Genomic DNA, 23,687 nt, shown 5'->3' on the forward strand with positions numbered 1-23,687 from the left:
TTGTTAATGCATATTAAAAATTTTGATAACACACAGACACGCTAAAAATGCAACACTAAAAACAAACAAATATTTGGGGGGGGTTGTTATGATAGTGTCTGCATCATGCCCATAGTCTAGCAATCAAGCAATGAAATTATAAATAAATATTACATTCAATTAAAATTCTCCGGCCCCACAAGGCCTTGACAAAGCAATAGCGTTTGACCAGTTCTGAATTGTGACAGCATTTGCCTTGTGAAATCTAGCTATAGCCTGTTCCAAAATAATAATATCTAAGAAATAGCAATGCCAAGATGAAGACTGATTATCTGGCGTAAACCACCCCTTCCATAGACTTTTTGGAAGCTGTTAAGGCTGCCATTAAAACTCTTTATTGCTGAGAATTAAGAGTTACATTAGAATCATCACCTAAAAGCAAACCTGGACATAAAGGAATATCAACACTTAGGAGAACGGACTATGTTTGTACCACATGGCTCCAAAAGGACATAACATGTGGGCACTGCCAGAACATATGAATATCATCCCCAACAGAGCCAGAATTACATCTATTACAACTTTTTTCACTGGACAGTTTCATCAGAAAGGCACAGCATGGCGTTACATTGATCCTGTGAACTAACTAATATATTATTAAATGATGAGACAAACTTTTGAAGTGAGCATTTTATGCCATATCACATCCCAATCTAGAATTACATTGAGAGCATTAAGCTCCCCATTCCAAACAGAAATTGAACCTATGGCCAGGTTTTTAATTTTAATAAACAAGTCATACAAATATGAAATCAGTCCTCAAGCTGAATTAAAGTTATTCAGATGCTCAAGTAGCAGGTGATCTACTAACTGTTATGTGTGTAATTTTGTGGATATATGCACTGGAGGTACAACCCCAAGTCCAAAAAAGTTGGGATGCTGTGTAAAATATTAATAAATGTAAATAAAATCAGAATGCAATGATTTACAAATCTCATAGACCCATATTTCATTCATAATAGAACATATATCATATGTTGAAAGTGAGACATTTTACCATTTCATGAAAAGCATTAACTCATTTAGAACTTGATGGCAGCAACGCATCTCAAAAAAGTTGGGACAGGGCAGTGCCTACCATCGTATAGCATCCCCTCTTCTTTTAACAACAGTCTGTAAACGTCTGGGAAGTGAGGAGACCAATTGCTAGAGTTTTGGGGGATAAATGTTGTCCCATTTTAGGATTCTAGCTGCTCAACAGTCCTGGGTCTACTTTGCCGGATTTTTCGTTTCATGATGCGCCAAATGTTTTCTGTTGGTGAAAGGTCTGGACTGCAGGCAGGCCAGTTCAACATCCGGACTCAAAGCCATGCTGTTGTGATGGATGTAGTATGTGCTTTAGCATTGTCTTGCTAAAACATACAAGGTCTTCCCTGAAAGAGACGTTGTCTGGATGGGAGCATATGTTGTTGTAAAACCTCTATATACTGTTCAGCATTAATAGTGCCTTTCCAGATGTGTAAGCTGCCCACGCCATAGGCAGTAATGCAACCCTAAACCATCAGAGATGCAGGCTTTTGAACTGTGCGCTGATAACAGGCTGGATGGTTCCTCTCCTCCTGAGTCCGCAGGACACGGCGTCCGTGGTTTCCGAAAAGAATTTAAAATTTTGATTCATCTGAGCATCAAACAGTTTTCCATTTTGCCTCGCTCCTTTTAAATGAGCTTTGGCCCAGGGAAGACAACGGCGTTTCTGGGTCATGTTGACATATGGCTTCTTCTTTGCATAATACAACTTCAATTTGCATTTGTGAATTGCACGGTGAACTGTATTCACAGACAGTGATTTCTGGAAGTGTTCCTGAGCAGAATTTCCAGTACAGAATCATGCCTGTTTTTAATGCAGTGTCGCCTGAAGGCCCTAAGATCACGAACATCCATTACTGACCGTTGACCTTGTCCCTTGCGTACAGGGATTTCTCCTGATTCTCTGAATCTTCTGATGATATTATGTACTGTAGATGGTGGGATATCCAAAGTCTTCACAATTTTATGTTGAGGAACATTTTTCTGAAATTGTTCCACAATTTTACAACACAGTTTTTCTCAGATTGGTGAACCTCTGCCCATCATTGCCTCTTAGAGACTCTGCCTCTCTAAAATGCTCTTTTTATACCCAGTCGTGTTAGTTACAAATTGCTCCTCCAGCTGATTTTTATTAGTACCACTTATTTTCCAGCCTTTTGTTGCCCCTGTCCCAACTTTTTTGAGATGCGTTGCTGCCATCAAGTTCTAAATGAGTTAATGCTTTTCATGAAATGGTAAAATGTCTTACTTTCAACATATGATATGTGTTCTATGTTCTATTGTGAACAAAATATGGGTCTATGAGATTTGAAAATCATTGTGTTCCGTTTTTCTTTACCTTTTTTTTTTATTTTATACAGTGCCCAAACTTTCTTGGAATTAGGGTTGTATATTAAATAACAAAAACAAGTTATATAACATACAGTTTCCCCTTACTGTATCAGCACATATAGAAATTTGAATGTTCAAGATCTCTGTAACATTGCTTTGTGAAGAGTTCATTTGCCAGTGGCTGAGTCAGATTTACATGTAAAAACCTTTTGGAGCCAGACTATTGTAAGGCTAGGCCTGCATAGTGATGACTACCCAACACCTTCAGAGAAAGACCACCTTCAGTGAACGTGTCTGGGGTAATTCTGAAGAACACTATAACTAGCCATTCATTCCTGATAAATGCTATTTAGGTCAACGTCCCAGTCGTTCACACAAAAACCACCAATCGCAGATGGAGGAGCCATGTTTCACACCCTGTAGGTGTCCAGAGTGGAGGGGGTGGTTTGGGACTTTGGCTGTGTGAATGAACATGACAAAGAAAGGTATCATCAGGTATCTGTGAAGGAAGTTAAGCAAATAAGCACTGAATGCATGAAAAAGCATTACTGTTGTCTAAGTCAACCTATAACCCTCATTAAACAGAGGCTTATTTAATTCATTTTCTAGTTTTCGAGTCCTGCAATTAAAGGAATGCTTTACTGAAAAATCAAATTTACACAATTTTCCCTTTAGTCCAAACACAGTCGGTCAGCCAGCAGATGTTTTGTGTAAAGTTTGCTTCTTTAGTTTTGTACTGGAGCTAAAAAAGCTAATGCAGCTAAAAATAATGAGGTGAGATAGGGACTTCTATTGCATCTCCAGTGCAAAACTAAAGAAGCTTCAGATATCAAACATGTCTTGGCTGATCAGCTACATTTGGAGTAGCAGAAAATTGTATAAATTAGATTTTGCGCTGTGAACCATTCTTTTAAAGGGGAATTCCACCAATTTTGCGAAATTTCTGCATAATTAAATGACAAAGAAGTAAACAAAGTCATTCAGAGAGGTTTGATGTGAAATGCTCTGTTCTAGAGAAACTTACAGAGTCAGAATTGTTCACAGTCATGGTCATAGTAACGAAATGTCTGAAGCATAAATGCCTCTAAAAGTTGCCTCACAGAAAGCTATTACATGAACCGCTTATGAAAACAATGCCTGATGCCTAAGACATTGTTTTATGATAGTTTTAAGACAAGGTTTTGGTGTAAAATTATTTTACTGTTATCAACATTAAATATGAAACCTCAGGAGACGTGTAAGTTAACTGATAGTAAAATGGTTATATTTGTGTTGTATATATTGTGACCCTGGTTCCTATCACCACCATTGTAAAAGAATCAGAGTCATGCTCTCTACAATGTAAAACTACCCATCAAATTACTGTGAATCACTTTGTTTACATCTCAATGATTGAATTATGCAGAAATTTTGAAAAATCTGAAATACGTTTGTGTTATGACTTTATAGACTATGTTGAGCGTTCAGGATTTGTTGTACAGTGTGGTTGGTTAAATTAGGGCTAAATTAGAGTGCTCTGTAGATAGATGCTGAATATTTAAATCATTTGTGTACTCTTAAAAAAGATGGTTCTTCAAAGGTTCTGTTCTATTTAGAACCATACGTCTTTATAGAACCATTTCATGCTTAAACGGTGAAATGTTTCTTCAGACTGGTGGATAATGTGTCATATATGTTTTTATGTAGAACCTTTTTGAAAACGGTTTTATTTAACACCAACAAAGGCTTCTTCTATTGTTACAAGCTTGACATCCTAACAATAGCAGAACCCTTTTTGGTGCTATACAGAACCATGTTCAAAAAGGTGCTATATAAAACCACATACAACATTATTCCCTTTACTAAAGAACCCTTTAAGAAGCGTTTCTGAAAATGTTTATATATAGCACCAAAAAGAGTTCTGCTATCGTTACGATGTCAAGCTTGTAACAATAGAAGAACCTCTTTGGTGCTATATAAGCCATTTTCAAAAATGTTCCATATAGAACCATATACAACACATTATCCATGAATCTGAAGAACCATTTAAGTATGAAATGGTTTTATATAGAACTCATGGTTCTAAATAGAACCATTCATTTTACTGATGAACCATCTGTTTTAAGCGCGTATGCTAGTTTGGACCCGCCTCTCCAGCTCGCGTTTAAAAGCCCGCAGCCGCCCTCTCTTCCTCCACACTGAGGTCGGACATCTCGCGTCTTCGTAGCAGTCGCAGCTAAGAAAGGTACATCGTTTTCACTATTTCTTGTTTTAGGATTTTGTGCAGTTTTCTTGAATTAATTCGCAGTACAAGTTAAGCGAATGTTTATTTAAAACAGACTTAAGCCCGCACTGCAGATATTTTTGGCTCCGGTTTTGTAGCTAAGTAGGCTACGTGGTGGTAGGCGAGCTAAAATGGCGCAGTTAGCCGAATGTTAGCTTGCTGCTCGCTTTCACTATTGTCTGGCCTTCGGTTTTCGGTGTCGTATTCACCACCAAACCGTCTAAAACTTATGCAGTTAATGACAGTTGTGGAAGATGTCAGATTTTACACATTGCAGGCTTAATGGCGCATTTGGCTTTAAGTGTGCGGATTTATTTGTTTGACCTACTTTTGAGCCGTGTGGTTAGCTTAGCACAGCGAGCAGGGAAACACAATGACCCAGTTAGCCACCTCGGCTAGCCCTTCAGCATGTGATACTGCGTTTTCCTTTATATTTCGACAGAAACTTATTTTTTTGTCGAAATAACGACTTCTCAACACAGGAAACCAAGTTCGAGATAAGCCTATGTCGAAATAACGAGTTTAAAATTCGTTAATTCAATCCAGATAAGTCAAGATTAAGAGTCATTATTTCGACACAGTTCTGTCGTTGTTTTAAGTTGTAAAACGTTGTACTTTCAACATACTGCTGATAGAAACAGAAACTAAGCCGAAGTATAATTTTTAACTCACCGACTTCTTATTTGAATTTTCCGGTCCACCTTAAATAGGGGCGCTTGCGTTATGGCGCCTACAGGCGGCACAATGCAACGTCTGCACCATTTAAGGTGGAACGGAAACTTGGTCTAAGAAGCTCGTGTTCTCCTCCACTTGGCGGGAATGGGCTTCTACAGAAGAGCGAGCGAACTAGTTAATAGAGGTTTTTATTTCATATGTTCATGAAAATCGTAATAAAATACTATCTTTTTGCAGAAACATGTCGGACGAAGGGAAGCTTTTTATTGGAGGTCTCAGCTTCGACACAACAGAGCAGTCGCTGGAAGAAGCCTTCTCCAAGTATGGCGTGATCACAAACGGTGAGCTCGGGTTTCCGCCATGTTGTAGAGGCGCGGCGCTATCCCCCATTTGTTTTGTGCAGTAACCCGTTAATGTCAATCTTAAATCTGTCATGATAAATCCGAAATTGACAGTGTAACAGTACTCTTTAGACTTTGATTACATGTTCATCCATGCTGTAACTATACAATTTCCTTACATCTCATACGTTTTGGTATTTTCTCTTAAATCCATGACCGGGTTAATATGGTGGGCCATTAAATGTCACGTGGTTGACTCTTAATTTGCTTATCTTTGCAGTCCATGTTGCCAGAAACCGGGAGACAAACAGGTCGCGGGGTTTTGGCTTTGTTACATTTGAGAACCCTGACGATGCAAAAGATGCCCTGGAGGGAATGAATGGAAAAGTATGGCTGTTTTTCTTCTATACATTTTTCAATTTGCATTCTGAGTCAGACAGTTCATGGAAATGTTTCATTATAAAGAAAAAAAGGACTTTCACATTACGCCAAATGTTTGTGTAATGTTATCTGTAAGAATGAATCAAGTTGAAGCACTGCAATGGTGGTAGTAGGCATATGGAAACTTTACATAGTCTTCTGTTTTTTTTTTTTTTGCCTTTTTTATAATGCAAGAAAATAATACATGCATACTTATTTGGGAGTATAAACTTTTATTTGGTAGCTAGATTAGCTCTAGTGCAAAACTAAGCAAAATTCAGCCCACAAACACTTCATTAACTGATTTCTTTCCTCTCTGTAGTCTGTGGATGGCAGGGCAATCCGTGTGGATGAAGCAGGGAAAGGAGGTGGTAGCCGCTCCGGTGGTGGTGGATACAGGGGTGGTGGAGGAAGAGGAGGTGGTGGATTCTTCAGAGGAGGAAGAGGTAGAGGTGGGCCAAGAGGTGCGGATGAGCATCTGAGTCATTAATTACTTTAAATGATCATCTTTCAAATAATATAATAATAAATAATATAATGGTTATGTAGGAGCACATCGAGTGAAATGATTGAGAGCAGCATGCTTTGTGTGTTCCTTTGTTTGTGGCTTAGTTTTGTCTGTGATCAAGTGATATTGAAATATCTCTTATCAGGTGGAGGAGGTTATGGCGGTGGTGACAGGAGCTATGGAGGAGGAGACAGGGGGTATGGCGGTGGTGATCGCGGATATGGTGGGGACCGGAGCTATGGTGGAGGAGGTGGTGGCTACAAAAGTGGAGGTGGCTACTCTTCTGGTGGGGGTGGAGACTACAACAGAGACAGGTAAGGTCTTGTAATACCAATTCCTAATGAGATTTGAACATTATTTGTAGATGTTTAGCTTGTGGACAAAGTCTTGTCTCTTCTAAACTATAACTTGCTTAAATGCTGATTCTCTGCTTTTCTTGCTGTTTCTTCAGGGGTTCTGGCTATGGAGATCGTGGGGGCTCCTACAGAGATGGCTATGACCGCTATGGTGGTACGTATTAGCCTCTCTGTGTCTTAGATTCCCAGGCATAGCGCACTTGCCCTGAGGGGAGCAATAGACGTCATGTAATCTTATTTTTATTATTATTTTATTATTTTTTTTTAGTCTTAGTCTTTCCTGGATCTTTGATACTTTAAGAAATGCTTGAGGTGAAAGTCCAAAAGTGGGTTGTATCTTTCCCACCTTGCTTTGCCCACCTTGTGACTTTGAGGAATGGTGCCCACTTCCAAATGAGGCTTTGTTTGTTCACTTGTGCTCCCTGTAGCCCAAAATCAGTCACAGCCAATAACGACCAAATTTGACTTCCCTCAGGCCTATTGATTGTAGGGCCACCTGCTTTGGTGTTTTTGTCTTTTGTTCAAACTGATAGCTATGAGGGATTTTGTGTATCAAACTAAAATGTGTGCAGATGCTTCAGTGTCTTCTCATGTGTGCCTGCTTCTTCCTCAGCTGCACACGAGTAAAACCCAAGACCCGTCACTTCACTGGCTGTGCGTTATCTAAAGATGCACTCCTCAAGGATCTGTTTTTGTTTCAACATAGTAGTTTCCTTTGTATTTTATATATATTGTTTTAGGTGGGTGGGGGGCTGTTCGTATTGGCTGTGAAATGTTCTAAATAATGTGGGGAGCGTCCTGGCTGCTCTGTTACATTTTAATTAGACCAGTGTTTCCAGTTCTATCCTGGAGGCACCCGGCCTTGCACATTTTAGTGTTACTTCCTGCTCTGACATCTAAAAGCATATTAAAGAGTGGATTACTTGGATCAGGAGTGTTGGTAGCATGGAAAACACTCAAGTGTGCAGGGCTTAAGGACCTCTAAAGTCAGGGTTGGGGAAACGATGGCTTAAATTTTTTACTTTCTTGAGCCTCATGTGAAACCAAAACTCTGATAGTCACTTCTGACCAGCTGCCACAGTATTGCTATCACTATTGGTCCAGCCCCACCTATGTAAATTAGTTTAAAGCCTAAGGCATGTCTTAAGCTTTATTCCATTATATAGGGTTTCCCTGCGCTTTAACGTTCTACCTCACCAAGGGCATTTTAGCAACTGTGGTTTGCTTAATGGTAGAATCAACAAATATTTGACTTGGAGTTGAAAAAACATAAATGAATTTCATTTGAAATAAAATCTAATTTTATAGTCAGTAGGAAGAAGCCTTTTGTCCATTTCAAGTATCCAAAAAGTGAATTCCTTTCAGACTGGTGAACACTGCTGGAGTGAGGTGGCCAGCACTGGTGCTGTTCTTGAAGTGCAGCTTGCAGCTTGCCACGTTCAGCCTCACTCTCCCAGAGGTATCTCTGCTCTGCTCAACGTTTTTGCATTTTTAACCTTGTGCTGTAATGATGGACCGAAACTCTTAAAATATAGTGATCTATGTGAAAGAACTTAACTTTTTGAAACCCTGTTACTAGTACTCTTTCCAAACTGGGGAGAATGTGCCCTGTTCTTTGTATCGACATTGATGACTCACTATTCCTTACATTTTTTTTTTTTGTTGTGTTTATTTTTGGCTTCATGGAGCCTATTAAATGAGATTTCTTGAAAATGCTCTGATTTTTGCTTGTGCTTTTAACAAACTTGAAGTTCCAATGCTGGCTGAGGAGGGGGATTTGAACAGAAATTGAACTTTAGTTTATTTTAGCTTGGGATATGAAGAAATGGTTCAGTATTAGTGTTCAGGTGCAGTCTTAGCTTTCCTCAGCAGTTGAAATAAGGGGTTTAGGTTAAAGGTGAAGATTCCAAGTTATCTTAACTCTCATCCACTGTATGTGCTTTTAAACCTAACATGTAAAGACACTATCTTAGTCAAATGCAACAACAAACCTTAATGCTAAGTAGCTCTGACCTCTAAACCAAAACTACAACAGTAACAAAATTGACAAGCATAAGAAATTAAATTGGTTATAATGGTAAAACAGCTTAATTTTAAAAGACTGGAAATTCTCTACTTTTAAGACAAATAATGGCAAGTGGGTAGACATTTAAGTGACCAGTGTCTAGATACTGAAACTTAAAGTTGGGACATTTTAGCTTTAGATTATGCTATATGTATCTCATACCTCTCTTAAAAAGTTGCTCTTTTTTATTAAAGCAAAAAGTCATTGGTAAACCCTGAACATAATGCATTCTTTGGGATATCCAAGTAATGGCTCATCAAAATCAGTGAGGTAATTGAGGTAAACATGTGCCTGGCATTTAGCCACTAATGGAAAATTCTGGTGGTTAACAGTTCTGATTTTTGGCTCCGGTATAAAGAGAAAATGCTTCATTGCATCCAAGAGCTCTACTGTTTTTTTGTAAAGAGTGGAGCAAAGTTCTTCACTCACGTCCTTGGAGAATGAAGTGTTGCACCTACGGAAGTGATTGCTCCTGTCATGGGAACAGGAGAAAGCTGCTACTCTCTTGGGCTAGTTGATGTATGGAGAAACAGTAGGCCTGTGTACGTGAGGTAACCTTCCTTTGCTCTCCTGTTCACAACCTTCAAAACCTTTTATTTTAGTTCATATAATTGTGCTCTAAAGAATACGTCAGTGTTTACAGAATTACCTCCCCACCACGCCACTGATGTCAGACATGTTTCTTTTTTTTTCTTTTAAGGCTTCTCTCTCAATACACATCTGCATGGTGTCCTGAGCTCCTTTTTTGTCACCTGTTCCCCTTCCTGAAATCTAGCATTTTTGGCTTAAATTCACACTCAAGGGGTGTCAGATGCTGAGAATGAAATCTGACCTGACTCCAGTCTACTTTTATTCTCATGCCTTGTCCATGCATCCTGAACCATTCTCAAAATTCAGAAAATTGTTTTTTTTGCTCTGACCCACCTGGGGCATTAATGTGGTTTGCCCTCTAGAGCTCATCTCCTTTTGTGGCCTGTAGAATCACTTTGAACCGTATCTTGTCAGTTTTTATTTCCTTGTGTTCCATGTCAGATAGTTCTAACTCTCATTTAGTTAGAAGCACTTAGATTTATCTGTATTCACCTAACAAAGTATCTTTTTTTCTCAGTATTTGACATTGCTTTGTTATTCTTGCTTAATGATTCCTTGCTTTTTTCTTTTTTTGAATAGGTTGAAAATATCCCACAAGAAAGGTGGTCTTCACCATTGAATTAAGAACGCCCAATGTGGTGGCAGTGGTAAACTTCAAGGCCTGAAAGTTAAGGTTTGTATTTAGATGATTATTTCTTTATGTATTTATATAACTTAAATGGTTTCTACTGTTATGACTTAACTGTAAACTCCATTCTGATTGGCTTTTGTAAGGAATGATTATTAAAGACATACTACAGCATACAAATACTAATCCTGTTTTCTGTTCTTGTTGTGATATTGCATCATGTAGGGTATAACACCAGTTAACTGCATGACTCTTGCTTCGTGTTATAAATAGAAATTTTCTTCTCCGTTGCCAGGTGTGGCATATGGAAGAAATATGGGGCACTACAGAAACAGCACATCAAACAACAGGCTGCAAAAAGAGAAGCTACCATGGTACTAGCTATTTTGTTCGAGACAGTCTGAGTTGGTCAGGAGAGGAATTGAGTCCTCTTCTTTCATAGCCATTAGCAATGAAGTTTGTCTACTGTGAAAGTGATCATTTAAGATGAATATTTAAGTAAGGCAAACCAGTACATCCTTTTGCTAATGCAGCTGTTTTAATTTTCAGTTTTTAGTCTGTGTGAAGAGGAGCAGATGGACAGTAATGTTGTTACAGTACAGCATTCTCTCAATAAAACCCATCCAACATTTGAAACTACTCGTATTGCTTTCTTTACTCGTCTGGATAATTAACAATCCACAGGTGAAACCGGGTTTCAGGAAGGAATTCTTAAAAAAAAATACTGAAAGTAATGCACAGACTGATTATTGTAGCTCAGCGATACAGTCTGTACCAGAGAACCTGGGTAGATTAAGGTCATATTTCTTTTGAATGTCATAGGGCAGGAAACGTCCAGCAAGGAAATGTGTTCCAGAGAAACTGAGGGCACACTTCTTTGGTGTCATAAGTGAGATGAGGACAGCAGGGCTGAGACCATCTGTACTGGTTTCATCAGGGTCCCAGCCTGAAAAGAGAGTGGTCATTAAAGAGGTCAGTCAGGGATTTACATATAATAATCATAATCTTTTTGTATAGTAAAATCTAAAAGTGCTTTACACAGGATATAACTTTGAAAAGATAAAAATGCCATGGTCAGAATCAAAAAACAGCACGCCTACCAACAATATGAAAAGAGAAACTAGGCATGTATATATTCAATTTGCATTTTAAAATATTTGTCAGACTTGTTTCTTTAATATTGTCTGGGGTGCTATTCCAGAGCTGTATAAGCATGTGATCTTCTGCTAACAGAGCTGTAAGTGATCTTAGGCCTGCTTCAGCTGAGAGATGTGTCCTTGATGGGATATCATGCTTCAAGAGAGATAAACCTAAAACAGGGGTGCACAACTCCGGTCCTGGAGGGCCGGTGTCCAGCACTTTGTTGATTTACCTGCTCCAACACACCTGATTACACTTACCTGTTAATTACCAGGTTTAGTGGGTGTGTTTGAGCAGGGAAACCTCCCCTGTGCTGGACACCAGCCCTCCAGGACCGGAGTTGTGCACCACTGACCTAAAAAAACTACACCTCCAGCCATTGCAGAGTTCTGTTCAAATCCACTCCCAGCACATGATTTCATTTATTAGCCAATTGATTAGCCAAACCTGATACTGGATGATGACAACTACCATTAATAGTGAGCTTTATGTAGAAGAGGTTATGAACGGGCTAAACTAACATGTTTATGTACAATAATTCACTACTTGTATTTGTGTTATTTATATTTATTCTAATGATAGTGTTTTTTAAAGCAAAAAAACTCTTGCTGCCCAATTAAATGGCTTTTTAAATATCATTTTCTTATGTGCCTAAAATGTTTCCACAGTACAGTATAATGAACAGAAAATTACACAGAAGCTAATGCTGGGTGGAGTTAGAGCTCTAAATCTTAAGGACGGTCTTGACATAATATTTTACTATACAACACTTTAGGACACATTTATTGTCTGATTTACATGAACCGTATGGTCCATAACAACTAAAGCTACAGAATTTGTCATTGTCAGCATGGTTTGCTGTTTTCTGACCTGAGGGGATGTCAAGGCTGGCGATGGGGATTTTGACTCCTCTGAGAGTAAGTAAGATGTTGGTGAAGGGCTCCTCAACTGCTCCCAGCTCCGTCTCAGGACCCAGCACCGCATCGACAATCAGGTTGTATGCATCATTTACAAGCTGCACCTGAAAATATGAGACCTGGTAGCTCAGCAGCCAGAGAACTAAGCTAAGGCTTAAAGTCAACATAATATCAAAATGGACTTTTGCCTACATCTAAACCATTTCAGTTTTGGGGAGAGAGGGAGAAGGGTATTAATATCATGTTTCACTATCCCCCTGTATCAAGTGAAAACGCTCAGAGACCACCACTCTAATGATGTTTTACCCAAATATGTCGTGTTTATCAGCCATAGAACGAAACCCAACATTCTACAATTCTGTTTCCAAAACGGTTGGGACGCTGTGCAAAATGTAAATAAAGACAGACTCCAATGATGTGCAAATCATTTAAACTCTATATTTAATTGAAAATAATACAAAGACAACACATCAAATGTTGAAACTGAGAAATTTTATTGTTTTTTTTTGAAAAATATTTTTCCATTTTGAATTTGATGCCACTGTGTTGCATCACCTTTTCTTTCATTAAGCGCTTGGGAACGTAGGAGACTACTGCGCCAAATTTTTTCAGTGTGTGACGTCTGGATTGAAGGCAGTTGAGCACTCGGACTCTTTTACTACAGAGCCATGCAGAAATAATATGTGCAGAATCGGAGCTTGGTTTGACATTGTTCTGCTGAAATAAGCAAGGGCTTCTCTGAAAAAGACGTCATCTGGATGTTGCTCCAAAACATGTATGTATTGTTCAGCATTACTGATGCCTTCACAGATATGCAACTCACCCATGCCATGTGCAATAATGCACCCCCATACCATCATGAATGGTGGCTTTTGAACTGTGCGCTGATAACAAGCCGGATGGTCCGTTTCCTCTTTAGCCCGGAGGATGCGGCATCCATGATTTTCAAAAAGAATTAAAATTTTTGATTCACTGGACCACAGGACACTATTCCATCTTAAAGCAACTCAGGCCCAGAGAAGGTGGCAGAGTTTATGGATCCTGTTCATAGACAGTTTCTTCTTTGCATGATAGAGTTGTAACTTGGAGTTGTGGATGCAGCAATTAACTATCTTCACAGAGACTGTTTTTTGGAAATGTTTCTGAGCCCATGCGGTGAGTTCCACTACAGAATTCGTGTCTGATTTTAAGGCAGTGCAGCCTAAGGGCCCAAAGATCATGGCCATCCAATACTGTTTTTGGCCTTGTACCTTGCGTAGAGATTTCTCAGGATTCTCAGAGTGGTGTACCCATCTTTACTTCTGAAAGACTCAGCCTCTCTGGAATGCTCTTTTTACACCCAGTTATGTTACTGACCTGTTGCCAGTTAATCTAATTAGAGATGTTCCACCAGGTGTGTTTTTTTTTAGCATTACACAACTTTTATTCACCCTGGCATCAAAATCCAAATGGGCATATATTTTTCAAAAAACAATACAATTTCTTAGTTTCAACATTTGATATGTTGTCTTTGTAATATTTTCAGTTAAATATCAGGTTTAAATGATTTGCACCCCATTGCACTCTGTTTTTATTTACATTTTGCACAGCATCCCAATTTTTTTGGAAGCATGGTTGTAATGTTGGTCACAATTTTATACTATTCCAAGCTGAATGAAACAGTGTGAAATATAAAGAACATTGTATTAACAGTGTTAATGGTGGGAGAACATTCTAGAATCTCCCAACAGTCACACAGGTATGGCTTGCCAACTGAGCATTTAGGTCTGTTGGTGCTTGTAGAAGAACATTAGGATGGTGTGCACTAGGCCTGAGACAGTGGCTGATGGCTGTTGCTACTGAGTCATCGATGAATAGTTTCGCTCGATGATAGGTTGGGTGAAAGAGTGGGGACGTGAAATATATTATTGATAATATTTTTCTCACGGTACTGTAATCAAAGCTCAGAAGATGCTTTTGAGGTAGACAAAAGTCACTATACTTTAATTATGGGGTAACAAGAATTTTGACTTTTAAGTTGTATAGATTGATGAATTGTGCTTAATATGAGGACAAAAGTATCAGTAAATGTAAATATAAGCCATAACAGTGATTTTCTAATATGGTTGCAGGAGAGGACAGTTGAGAACATGTCTACTAGCATCAAAGATCAAGAAGGAATTCTTGAGTACAGCAGGAACCTGGGGCTTTGAAGCTTCTCTCACCTCTGTGGGCAGGTAGGACAGGAATGGGATGTCCATTCTCTCACACTGCACAGTGAAGTCTTGATGAAGGCTGTGTGCAGAGCGCTTTGGGTAGAACACAGTCGGCATGTAATCCTACCATAACACAGAGGGAAGGGATGAGGGGAGACTCCATTATTAAACCTCAGCTGCTATGGTGTTGACATAATCATGAGTGGAGGCAGCAGCTGCTCCCTTCACTGCTGGTAATGTACACTCTTTAATGGCTTAAACCACAAGTGTTGCATATTATGATACTAGTGCTTCTGCTCAGTTCCACTGTGTTGTATGATCTACGATAAACTACGTTCTCAAGATGATTTTATCCTTAATATTATTATTAGCTTGCTAATAATAATGTGGTTATGTGGTTCCACATTAGAATTACAGCTCCACTACAAACATAAGTAATTAAACATGTCTAATTATGACAATTAGGATAAGGTGAAATGGTGTAAATTTGTTTTTTTTTAAGAAATATCACTGGATTATGAATTGTTTTGGGGTGGATACTTGGATGTGGGCTGTTTGAATATTTGTTTTGCTAGCTGGCCAATTCTTCAACTGATTTATTCCTTTAACAAAGAAAACAATGTGATGACCAGTTGAGGTTAGTGCTATATCAGTAATGCTAACTAGCGCCGTAGATGTATTTATTAGCATCTATATCCGAGGCTGGTTAAGCATTGGATGCATTCCCAATGGCTGTGTGATGTATTTGCATAATGCATGCTGAGTACTGTAGTGCAAGAACACTAATGGATAAAAATGATGTCTGTCACACTGTTGAGGCTGAGGGGTGCAATGCTGTCACTACAGAATACATAACCTAATATATAACATATATACAATATGTGTAACTATATACATAACAATATATATATATATATAATATATAATAATAATATATATATATAATATTACATGCTGGTTTCAGCCTTTATAATCTTAACCTTATCTCAAAAAGAAGTAACTGTAATGTATATAAGCAGCAGTTTGCTACACCCTAGTGGTAGTGGGCTGCCGTTACAGTAGGGTTTTCAAATCCTGGAGGTCTGCACACTGCTCCAATGTTGTTTTCTTATGTTAAACAAACCTAATTCAACCTCAAAATTAAGTGATAAGGTTGTTGGAGTGGGGATAACAAAACAGTTCAGTATTGCAGCCTTCAAGGACTGAAGTTTGTCATTCCTGTCTTGCAGAACACTTACAAACACTCTCAAATGCCTTGCGCAGGCCAGGCCAATACAGCCATTCTTATCTGGTCCACACACCACTAGCACGGTGGGCTGCCTCTTACTCAGAGTGCCCAGCGGGAAGGCCTGCAGGGAGACAAGGACAAGAGGAGCAACAGCTTAGGAAGGCAAGTATGGCTTGACCAGGGCTAGAATTTACAAAGGCCTTCAGAGCACGAGTGCTGGTCGTGCTTTCTTGATTCAGATCACAATTAAAAAATAATTATTTCTGGATCAGCATTCCTTCTCCGAGGTGTTTTAGTCCATTGAGAGCTTCTTATTAGGAGTGAGAAACTGTATGTCATGCAAGCTGGGCTGTCACTATATAGCTTGTTTTAGTAATCAAGTAATCTACTGTTAATTTTATCCAAAATTGAATACAATCATTTTCGGTGTTTCACATGTTGCAATGCCCTACCATCAATTAAATAGGACTAATTGTGTGTTTTTGTAATAAAACATTCAAGTGATCAGTGTTTTTAAGTACTGATGATATCCATGATATGCTGAAATAAGCATGTTGTGACATAATTTATTATTATAACAATTAAAATGTCATCATATCGCCCAGCCCTAGGAACAATAACTAACTAGCCTTTTAAATATTCCACAATATGTCCTGAAAAACATAAAGCGTAGTAGGGAGAGCAGGGCTTAATGCGTTAGCAATGCTAACACATTTTGGTCTTTGCTTATTTTAAAATGTATCTGAGTAAAATTAATATTTTATATAAGCAGCCTTCAAATTTAAATGTAAATTTTGTCTCCACAACTTAACATTTATGAAAACTTCAGCCAAAAAATGGTATGAGTGAAAATGTTACAACTTACCCCTTCAGACTGAGGGGCTAGTTGTAGCTTATTATGTAAATTACCTTCACTGAACTCGGAGCTCCCTCAGTAATAGTGGTCCTGTTCAAATCAACATCACAGAGATGTAATAATAATACTGGATTAAACCTTTTTTTTTCCTTTTTGTGACCTGAAGACAAGTCTAACAGCTAAGTGGGGCTCGATTTGACAGTTCCTTAATGCTCAGGTTCATGACCAGACCACTGAAATCCACAATTCATTTCAGCGTATATTCCCTCCTCTATGTTATGATTATGCATTGTCATTTCGAATGGGCGTCACCCCACACTGAAACGAGATGTAACGTCAGAGCCAGGTGTATGGGGAGACCGGCCACTTTTTATTTCTTCTTTTATATCAAAAACATGATGGCAAAGCTCCAGAGGGCGCCCGCGAGCAAGTCCTCAATGAATGGGGGTGGAAGGAGCTAAAAGGCTAAAAACGAACAGCAAAATAGGTCCTATAGACTTGTCCAGGATCTTCCTTTAAATTGTATAAGGAAAATAAAAAATAAAAAAAGCATATCTGTATAGTTCCTTTTTTCTACAGTAAATGGGTTTTGGACAGTAGGATGCTAGCATTACTGCTACTGAGTGCTACTTGGTTAGCATTACTACGAATGAGTGCTGTTTGGCTGGTGAGCTGTTCGTGCTCACTGATGTCTTGAACGTACATGAGGTGCCCTTACAAAGTCCTATAACTGGAGTTCCAAAGTGCTCAAAAATATAACAGCGATGTTAAAATATTTTGTGCTGTTCTGTGTTCAGGGAATGAATGCATTATTCTATATAAAAAAACATTTAAAGCATTTACAAACTATGATTTTACTCAAATGCTTCATATTAACCCATTAATTTTGGACTCGTTCCGCAGCTCCCTCTACCGTTTGACAAACTTGCAAGACGTTACTGAGTGGCAGTTCTCCTCTCTACATATTCTCTGGTAAAGTGTTCTCCCTCAGCCAGTTCTGCTTTTTGGTGTTATTGGTGCCATATTTGCCATTTGCCACCTGCTGCTGACGTAAAGGGTCTGCGCAGTGATGTTTTGTTTCTGGCTATTTGGGGAAATTACACAGATACTTTATCCTCTTTGAATCAGCCAGGCAAATCATGCACAAATTACATCTCTTCTGGTAAAACTAATCCTGCTCTAATAGGGCTGTAGTTATAACACTGTGTTAAAACTAACACTGCTACGTGGAAGTGAGGCTGTACTTTAGCTTGTCAAGCTCTCACTTTGAGTGGTTTATATGCTTCAAAGCAATGTTTTATTACAGCCACCAAGAAGGCCAATAAAATAGTGTAGGTGTGAATTCTGTGTGTTAAACACAACACCCAGCTGAATGATTAAAATACACTGATGAATAAAAAAATAATTATGGTACAAAAACATCTTTATGGTGAATCTTGAGAAGTCTTTGTGTGATTGATGACAAAAAGCACAAATGAGTTTGCCATGGGAATACCATTAAATTTCCTAATGCATGAGGTATCAATTTTACATGGAATATTACATTTGACCTTGTGTTAGGTTGTGTCCTGCTCTCAACTACTTCAGCGCAGCATTCATTTAGGAAAAATAAGTTGTGACCATTTTCAGTGAACCCCAATTCTGACACAAAGTATGTTACAGTGGACAAAAGCAAAAAGTAAAACCAAGAGAACAATAAGAGTGCACATTAAAAATGTAATAATAACAGGAGTAAAAAAGACATCTACTAACTACACAGGTTATTTCAGTAAGGTTTTATAGGAATATGATTTACCTGCTGTTAATGAATAAGCTGTTTATGAAGCAGCATCATTAATTGAATATTTAAATGACCAATGATGTTTTTGAAGAACTAACCTTAGTGATAGCAACAGCACACGCATGTCCCAAAATTTCCATCAGTTGTTGCTGCCCAAACCGATAGTCTCTCAGCAGCTCCGTCTCCATGGCTACTGCCTCCTCCTTACTGTACAAACATCCCATTGTTATATAAAAACAGTTGGGGGGGAAATGAATAACTTCCATAAGAAAGCTTTTAGTGGTTTAAATAATTTGTTTTTAAATGAATTAATTCATTTCATTCATTCATTCATTCATTCATTCATTAAGAAAATGCAACCTGGCCCAAAGTCTACAAAATGCTTTATATCATTCTAATGTCTACATTCGGACTAAATCCACACATTCTATTAACCCTTTCGAACCCAACCAAACAATTGTAAAATTTTTAGGAGTTTGGATTAGTTGCAGATTTGTTATGTAGTATTTCATAGATTTACAGCATGCACAACTCTACTGTGGCAATAAAAAGTGATAAGATGCTGGCTGGTTTGTCCCTGTTGTGTATTTCAAACTGAATTGGCAACCGTCATGTAAGACTTTTTAATGCATCATTGTAACAATCAACTGACTTCTTCTGGATAGACTCCTCTGTCTCTAGTGCTGACCTTATATGATCTGTGGGTGGATGTGAGCAGGGCACTGTGCCGGCGGAGCTGAGCTCCTCAGTTCCTGAGCTCAAACTGGGTATTGATTAGGCAGCAGACGCCGCACACGAAGGGGAGCATAAACCTTCAAGAACAAACTTTAGCACCAGATGTCAGTGTCTCGTTCAAAGAGACAGGGAGAATTAAGGCAGTAGTTCAATATTTTGGTTAGGGATGCATGTTCTGGACAAAATACCATATTGGCATTATTGTTACATACAGCAGTTGTAATAGACCATTCAATATATTACAAACACATGAACTTGTGACACAGTTAAGCATCAGCCTGCATTAATTTTCACCGAAGTTTTCCATATTCATATCATATGTACACCTTTATTCATCCGACCTCCAAATAACGTGTAAATTGGTACATGTTCATAGCACACAATAATACACTCAGTAATTGGTTAGAGGCTCATTTATATATTGCACTTATGCCATATCAGTATTGCAGATGCAGTAATGATAAAGCAATGATGTAGCAGCCCTACTTCATAGTACACGGTCAGGTTAAGCTCAATGGTCTGATTCAGAAGCATGATGGCCACATTTTAGCATTACTTTAAGAAAAAGTAATTACATCCAGCCATTGCCAAGGCGTTGTGGAGTGCACCATTGTGAGGCCCTATGTTTATAACTAAACATTAAGATTTTCAAAAACACAGGCCTGATGTATTGTGTGGAATTCTGAAGTGAGCTGTTTCTGCTTAACACAGTTTATTAACTGTAACTGCAGGACTGTAATGTAACTTATTTCAAGTACTGCTCTTTCTCATAGTATGGAGCTGATGTCGCTCAGCAGGTAGCACTTCAAGTATTTTGTCCATTCTTTTCTGAAATATAATCAGACAGTATTGTGTATGTATCAGAAGGCACAGTTTCGTGTAATATTGCACCGCATGCAAGTCAGAGTCTTAATATTGCATGTTATACACAGTAATTGCAAGACTGTAGAAAGTCTTAGTATTTTTGTTTTATGAATTTCAATAATAGAGCACTAATGCTCCTCAGCTGGTAGTGCCATAAGATTAGTCCATGCATGCTGAAGCTGGTTTACACACATGCTGCTTAGACCCACTATATCACCCCCTACTCTTTCTAGCCAGCTGGTGCTATGAGGGAGGGGTGAGGTTGAATAAGGACAGAGTACAGCAGGGAGTCAAGTCACACATGACAGAGTATCCACAAGTCTTTAAAAACATTTAATTGAACATATTTAAGACCTTAAACCCCTCCCCCCAAGGTTTTATATATGTAACAGTGTAATGGCACTGGATGTACTATGTCTAATATATGTATCTACAATTTGTTACACCCAAAAAACTGTTGCCTATTTGACCACAAATTTTACTGCCTGTTGAGATGGGTGTTACGACTGCAAAATGCTTGCCAAAATTTCATGTATGCTGAGCCAGCTGCGTTACCTAGGGGACCTTCCCAGATTTGCCAGCTTTGTGTGAATACAAACACAGGGAGAAGTGCAAAATCAACGACAGTTGGCAGAGACCAAGTTTGCTGCTTCAGAATTTTCCGTTCATTAGTAGTTCTCATTATGGTTGTACGAATTGTCTTAAATTGCATTAGAACTGGTATTAAAGAGGTATTAAAAAGTCCTAAATTTTATTTCCATGATGTCCATTTATGTCCATGAACCCCAGGAAAAAATACATTTGCAATGAGCTCTTTTGACATTGAGCAGTAAAACTATTTTAAAAAACTGAGTTGAGTTGAGGTGTTCTTAAAACCTTTTATGGGATACATGACTTTCATGTCAAAGATATACACTTTGCAGGCCATAAATCAACCTTAAAATGGTATTTCTTTGACATGAGACAGACACATTCAATTTAAACGTCCTGACAGGCCTATTTCGGTAGGATCTGTGGAATGTTGTTCAGGAGGAATGGATTGTTTCTTCTCTGAATCTTGGCAGGCAACTTGAATCTGCTCAGATTCACAAGTGATTTTTTTTTGGGTAAAAGCATCTGCACTTGTAACATTGTACCAGAGTGGACCATAATGATCCCCAATGAGTTTCTATGCACAAAGTAAGACCGGCTGTTCATTGGTAATGCTGGCCAACAAGCAAAGTTTTATGTGGTAATATAAAACAACAGGCTGAATATTGTTATTTCTATGCAATAAGTAAGTCTTATCAGGCAGTATAACATAGTTACCTAAAATGTGTACTATAATTTCCATTGTCTCCTACAGATTATAATCTTGAGGGATCTGTGAAGTATAGTTATCATTAGTCATCAGCTATTTATTTTAATAGGACTGTTCATAAGCAATGCAGAGATTAAAAATCTACAGTGAGGGGGAACAAGTATACATATTAATACTCTAAAAATGAAACTAAAAATGTTCTTGTGCAAATTGTACCTGATGTCATTTCATACAATAAGTGTAAAGGAGCTTCTTAAAGCTCTCAAAAATATCATTAAACAACACTCAAATGGAAAAACATACAGAGCTCTAGCAAAGACCATACACATCCCAAATAGATATAACTCGACTGGTTTCTAAAAACTCTTGTAACGTTGGGGGATTTAAGATTTGCCAGAAGGAGTGGACCAAATTTGAACCACAATTATGCAAAAAGCGAATTATTTCTTACCGTAGGTGTCTCAAAGCTGTAAATGCCAGCAACAGTTTTGCAACAATCTACTGATGCTATTAATTTGTGGTGTCTGAATAATTTTTTTGTTTTGTTTTTAAGCATGTACTTGTGTGTGGTTACTAATAAATACTTTTTGTTCACATTTACAAGTACAATGTAAAAAGACATCATGCATGTACATTTGAAGTGGACAGCGCTGGAAAAACAATAGTATCTGAATACTTCCCCTCACTGTAGAGCTGTAAATAGCTTCGTCACTGACTTCTGAATCTTTTTATGAAGTGTTGGCTACTGTCATCATGTTGATATAAAATTCCTCACAGCAGCTTTAATCGTTCTTACAGGCTTAAACAGATGTTTTGTCTCCTAAGAAGAAGGCAAATTATTTGAAACAAGCGATACTCTAGTTAATACTGAAATTAAGCTGGTTAATTATTTAGTGTTATTCAGATTGAAACATCCTAACAATGAGAAGCAAATACAAATGATTGTTTCAAATATTGACAATATAAATGCGACTACTATGATTTTCCATGTCTGTATTCACTCAGACATACCCCTTAAAACTCTAAGGAGCTGTTGACGGGTCCAGACTAACTACATACCTTGCACAGTACTATCTGAGTTGTTCATAATAGTAGTCTGTGATATAAACTACCCCAAACAAACTTTAATAGTGTATCAATAGCATTGAATGCAGCTCACCTGAGATATCGCAGCGGTTCTGTGGACTCACAGTCTGGATCAGCACTGTTGTTCATCTCTTCCGTAAATTACTAGATGAAGCTTCACTGCAGCAATTTAGTGACCAACAAACACACTTGGATGTTAGTGTGTTTGAGCTTTAGAATGTACACTCCTCCTTACTGCTTTGAACCTGTTTCCTCCAGTCTTATGAATGCCTCTCTTTATTCTTATAGGTGTTTTCTGCTAAGGTCTTCTCACTTATTCACGAATGTTACCCTTCACTCCAGCTCTCACTCCTACAGTCCACACAGGAATTTTAGTGTTTCTGCTGGCACTACTGCTACAGATTGCAAAAGATAAACCAATCAAAGGAGAAGAGAACAGAGAGGAAGGCTGTTCATTGGCTGAGCACACTGAAGAGGTGGGCCTTGAGTACTGAAAGACATGAAAGGAAATTTGTTCTGTGCTGGGTATGTTTGAGGAGTGGTATATGTTTAACTCACGATAAGCCTTATTAATCAAAAGTACAATAGAAATATTCCCACAGGAGAAGTAAGATAAGATGATGTGTGAAAGAACATTTGTTAAGCACTGCAGGGACAGCAGGCAGCTAATGAAAGCCAGCGACTACGTGGGTGTGTGATTAGAAAGCTGCACACAATTAACAGTAAATCGCAATCATCTCAGAAAAAAGACTCAAAGTCTGCATGGCAGTATACACAACAGAACAGCTAATGACTGGGGCCTGTTCTGTGTAACAGACAACAACTGGCATTGCACCGCTAACTTAATCCACTTCTTAAGATAAGCAGTTATCCACTACTACTTACGGAGTAGGGAATGTAAAATGCCTTATGACAACTGACAATACGTATGTGTATTCTACACACCTGTTTAAGTCTATGTCTTTACTATGAAGCTTGTCGTTACAGATAACTACTGACTGTAAGACCTGAATCACTAGTTGTTTCTACTTAAATGCATCACTGCTGAAATAACTTGTACTTGGTGAACTTCTGTGCACTTTGCGCAATTTAAGATTATGTGGATTTAGTGGTGGGCAATATGGCAAACATATTGTGATACAAAAAAATGATACGAATCACAACAATTAATTTTTCTGAGGTTTGATAAGTTAGAACAGACAAAAAAAATCCCCAATAGCATCCTGTGTGAAAAAAGTGATTTTGTTGTGCTGCACTAAATCCAATTATACAGGACTACTAATTATACTCTATTTGTAACAAAACGTGCAGTTGGCCGTGACGATGTCCACGATATGCACAG

The 23,687-nt window shown here is 38.3% G+C and overlaps 2 protein-coding genes across 9 annotated transcripts; one reads left to right on the plus strand and one right to left on the minus strand.

The window, feature by feature from the left end:
• The first annotated feature begins 4,529 nt into the window (after positions 1-4,529).
• cirbpa (cold inducible RNA binding protein a) lies at positions 4,530-10,880 on the plus strand. 8 transcript variants are annotated; one of them, XR_005005938.1, is made up of 9 exons: positions 4,530-4,621; positions 5,573-5,676; positions 5,957-6,063; positions 6,419-6,560; positions 6,750-6,918; positions 7,056-7,114; positions 10,196-10,289; positions 10,540-10,618; positions 10,794-10,880. XR_005005938.1 is itself a non-coding variant. In XM_036556783.1 (7 exons), the coding sequence occupies exons 2-7, from the start codon at positions 5,577-5,579 to the stop codon at positions 8,331-8,333; spliced, it is 585 nt and encodes a 194-aa protein (XP_036412676.1). In that variant the 5' UTR covers positions 4,530-4,621; positions 5,573-5,576; the 3' UTR covers positions 8,334-8,907. The 8 variants fall into 8 exon arrangements, 6 of the variants coding, with proteins under 6 accessions (XP_036412676.1, XP_036412675.1, XP_036412677.1 ...); XR_005005937.1 differs by having other exon boundaries at positions 10,540-10,875; XM_036556783.1 differs by lacking the exons at positions 10,196-10,289; positions 10,540-10,618; positions 10,794-10,880 and adding an exon at positions 8,326-8,907.
• LOC118797431 (yjeF N-terminal domain-containing protein 3-like) lies at positions 10,761-22,734 on the minus strand. The gene is made up of 6 exons (XM_036556781.1): positions 22,419-22,734; positions 18,459-18,567; positions 15,735-15,845; positions 14,506-14,619; positions 12,255-12,405; positions 10,761-11,190 (listed from the first exon to the last, which is right to left on the minus strand). Exons 1-6 carry the CDS (start codon positions 22,472-22,474, stop codon positions 10,991-10,993), a joined length of 741 nt encoding a protein of 246 aa, XP_036412674.1. The 5' UTR covers positions 22,475-22,734; the 3' UTR covers positions 10,761-10,990.
• Between the last annotated feature and the right edge of the window lie 953 nt (positions 22,735-23,687).

The sequence above is a fragment of the Colossoma macropomum genome, unplaced genomic scaffold, assembly GCF_904425465.1.
Source record: "Colossoma macropomum unplaced genomic scaffold, Colossoma_macropomum, whole genome shotgun sequence".
Classification (NCBI taxonomy): Eukaryota; Metazoa; Chordata; class Actinopteri; order Characiformes; family Serrasalmidae; genus Colossoma; species Colossoma macropomum.

Coding starts and splice junctions, on each gene's coding strand:
- cirbpa (XM_036556782.1), top strand. CDS start 5,577: ATGTCGGACGAAGGGAAGCTTTTTATTGGAGGTCTCAGCTTCGACACA. Junction 5,677..5,956: donor GTATGGCGTGATCACAAACG/GTGAGCTCGGGT, acceptor TTATCTTTGCAG/TCCATGTTGCCAGAAACCGG. Junction 6,064..6,418: donor TGGAGGGAATGAATGGAAAA/GTATGGCTGTTT, acceptor TCCTCTCTGTAG/TCTGTGGATGGCAGGGCAAT.
- LOC118797431 (XM_036556781.1), bottom strand. CDS start 22,474: ATGAACAACAGTGCTGATCCAGACTGTGAGTCCACAGAACCGCTGCGA. Junction 14,620..15,734: donor CAAGGCATTTGAGAGTGTTT/GTAAGTGTTCTG, acceptor GTGTTATGGTAG/GATTACATGCCGACTGTGTT. Junction 12,406..14,505: donor TGTCCTACCTGCCCACAGAG/GTGAGAGAAGCT, acceptor TCATATTTTCAG/GTGCAGCTTGTAAATGATGC.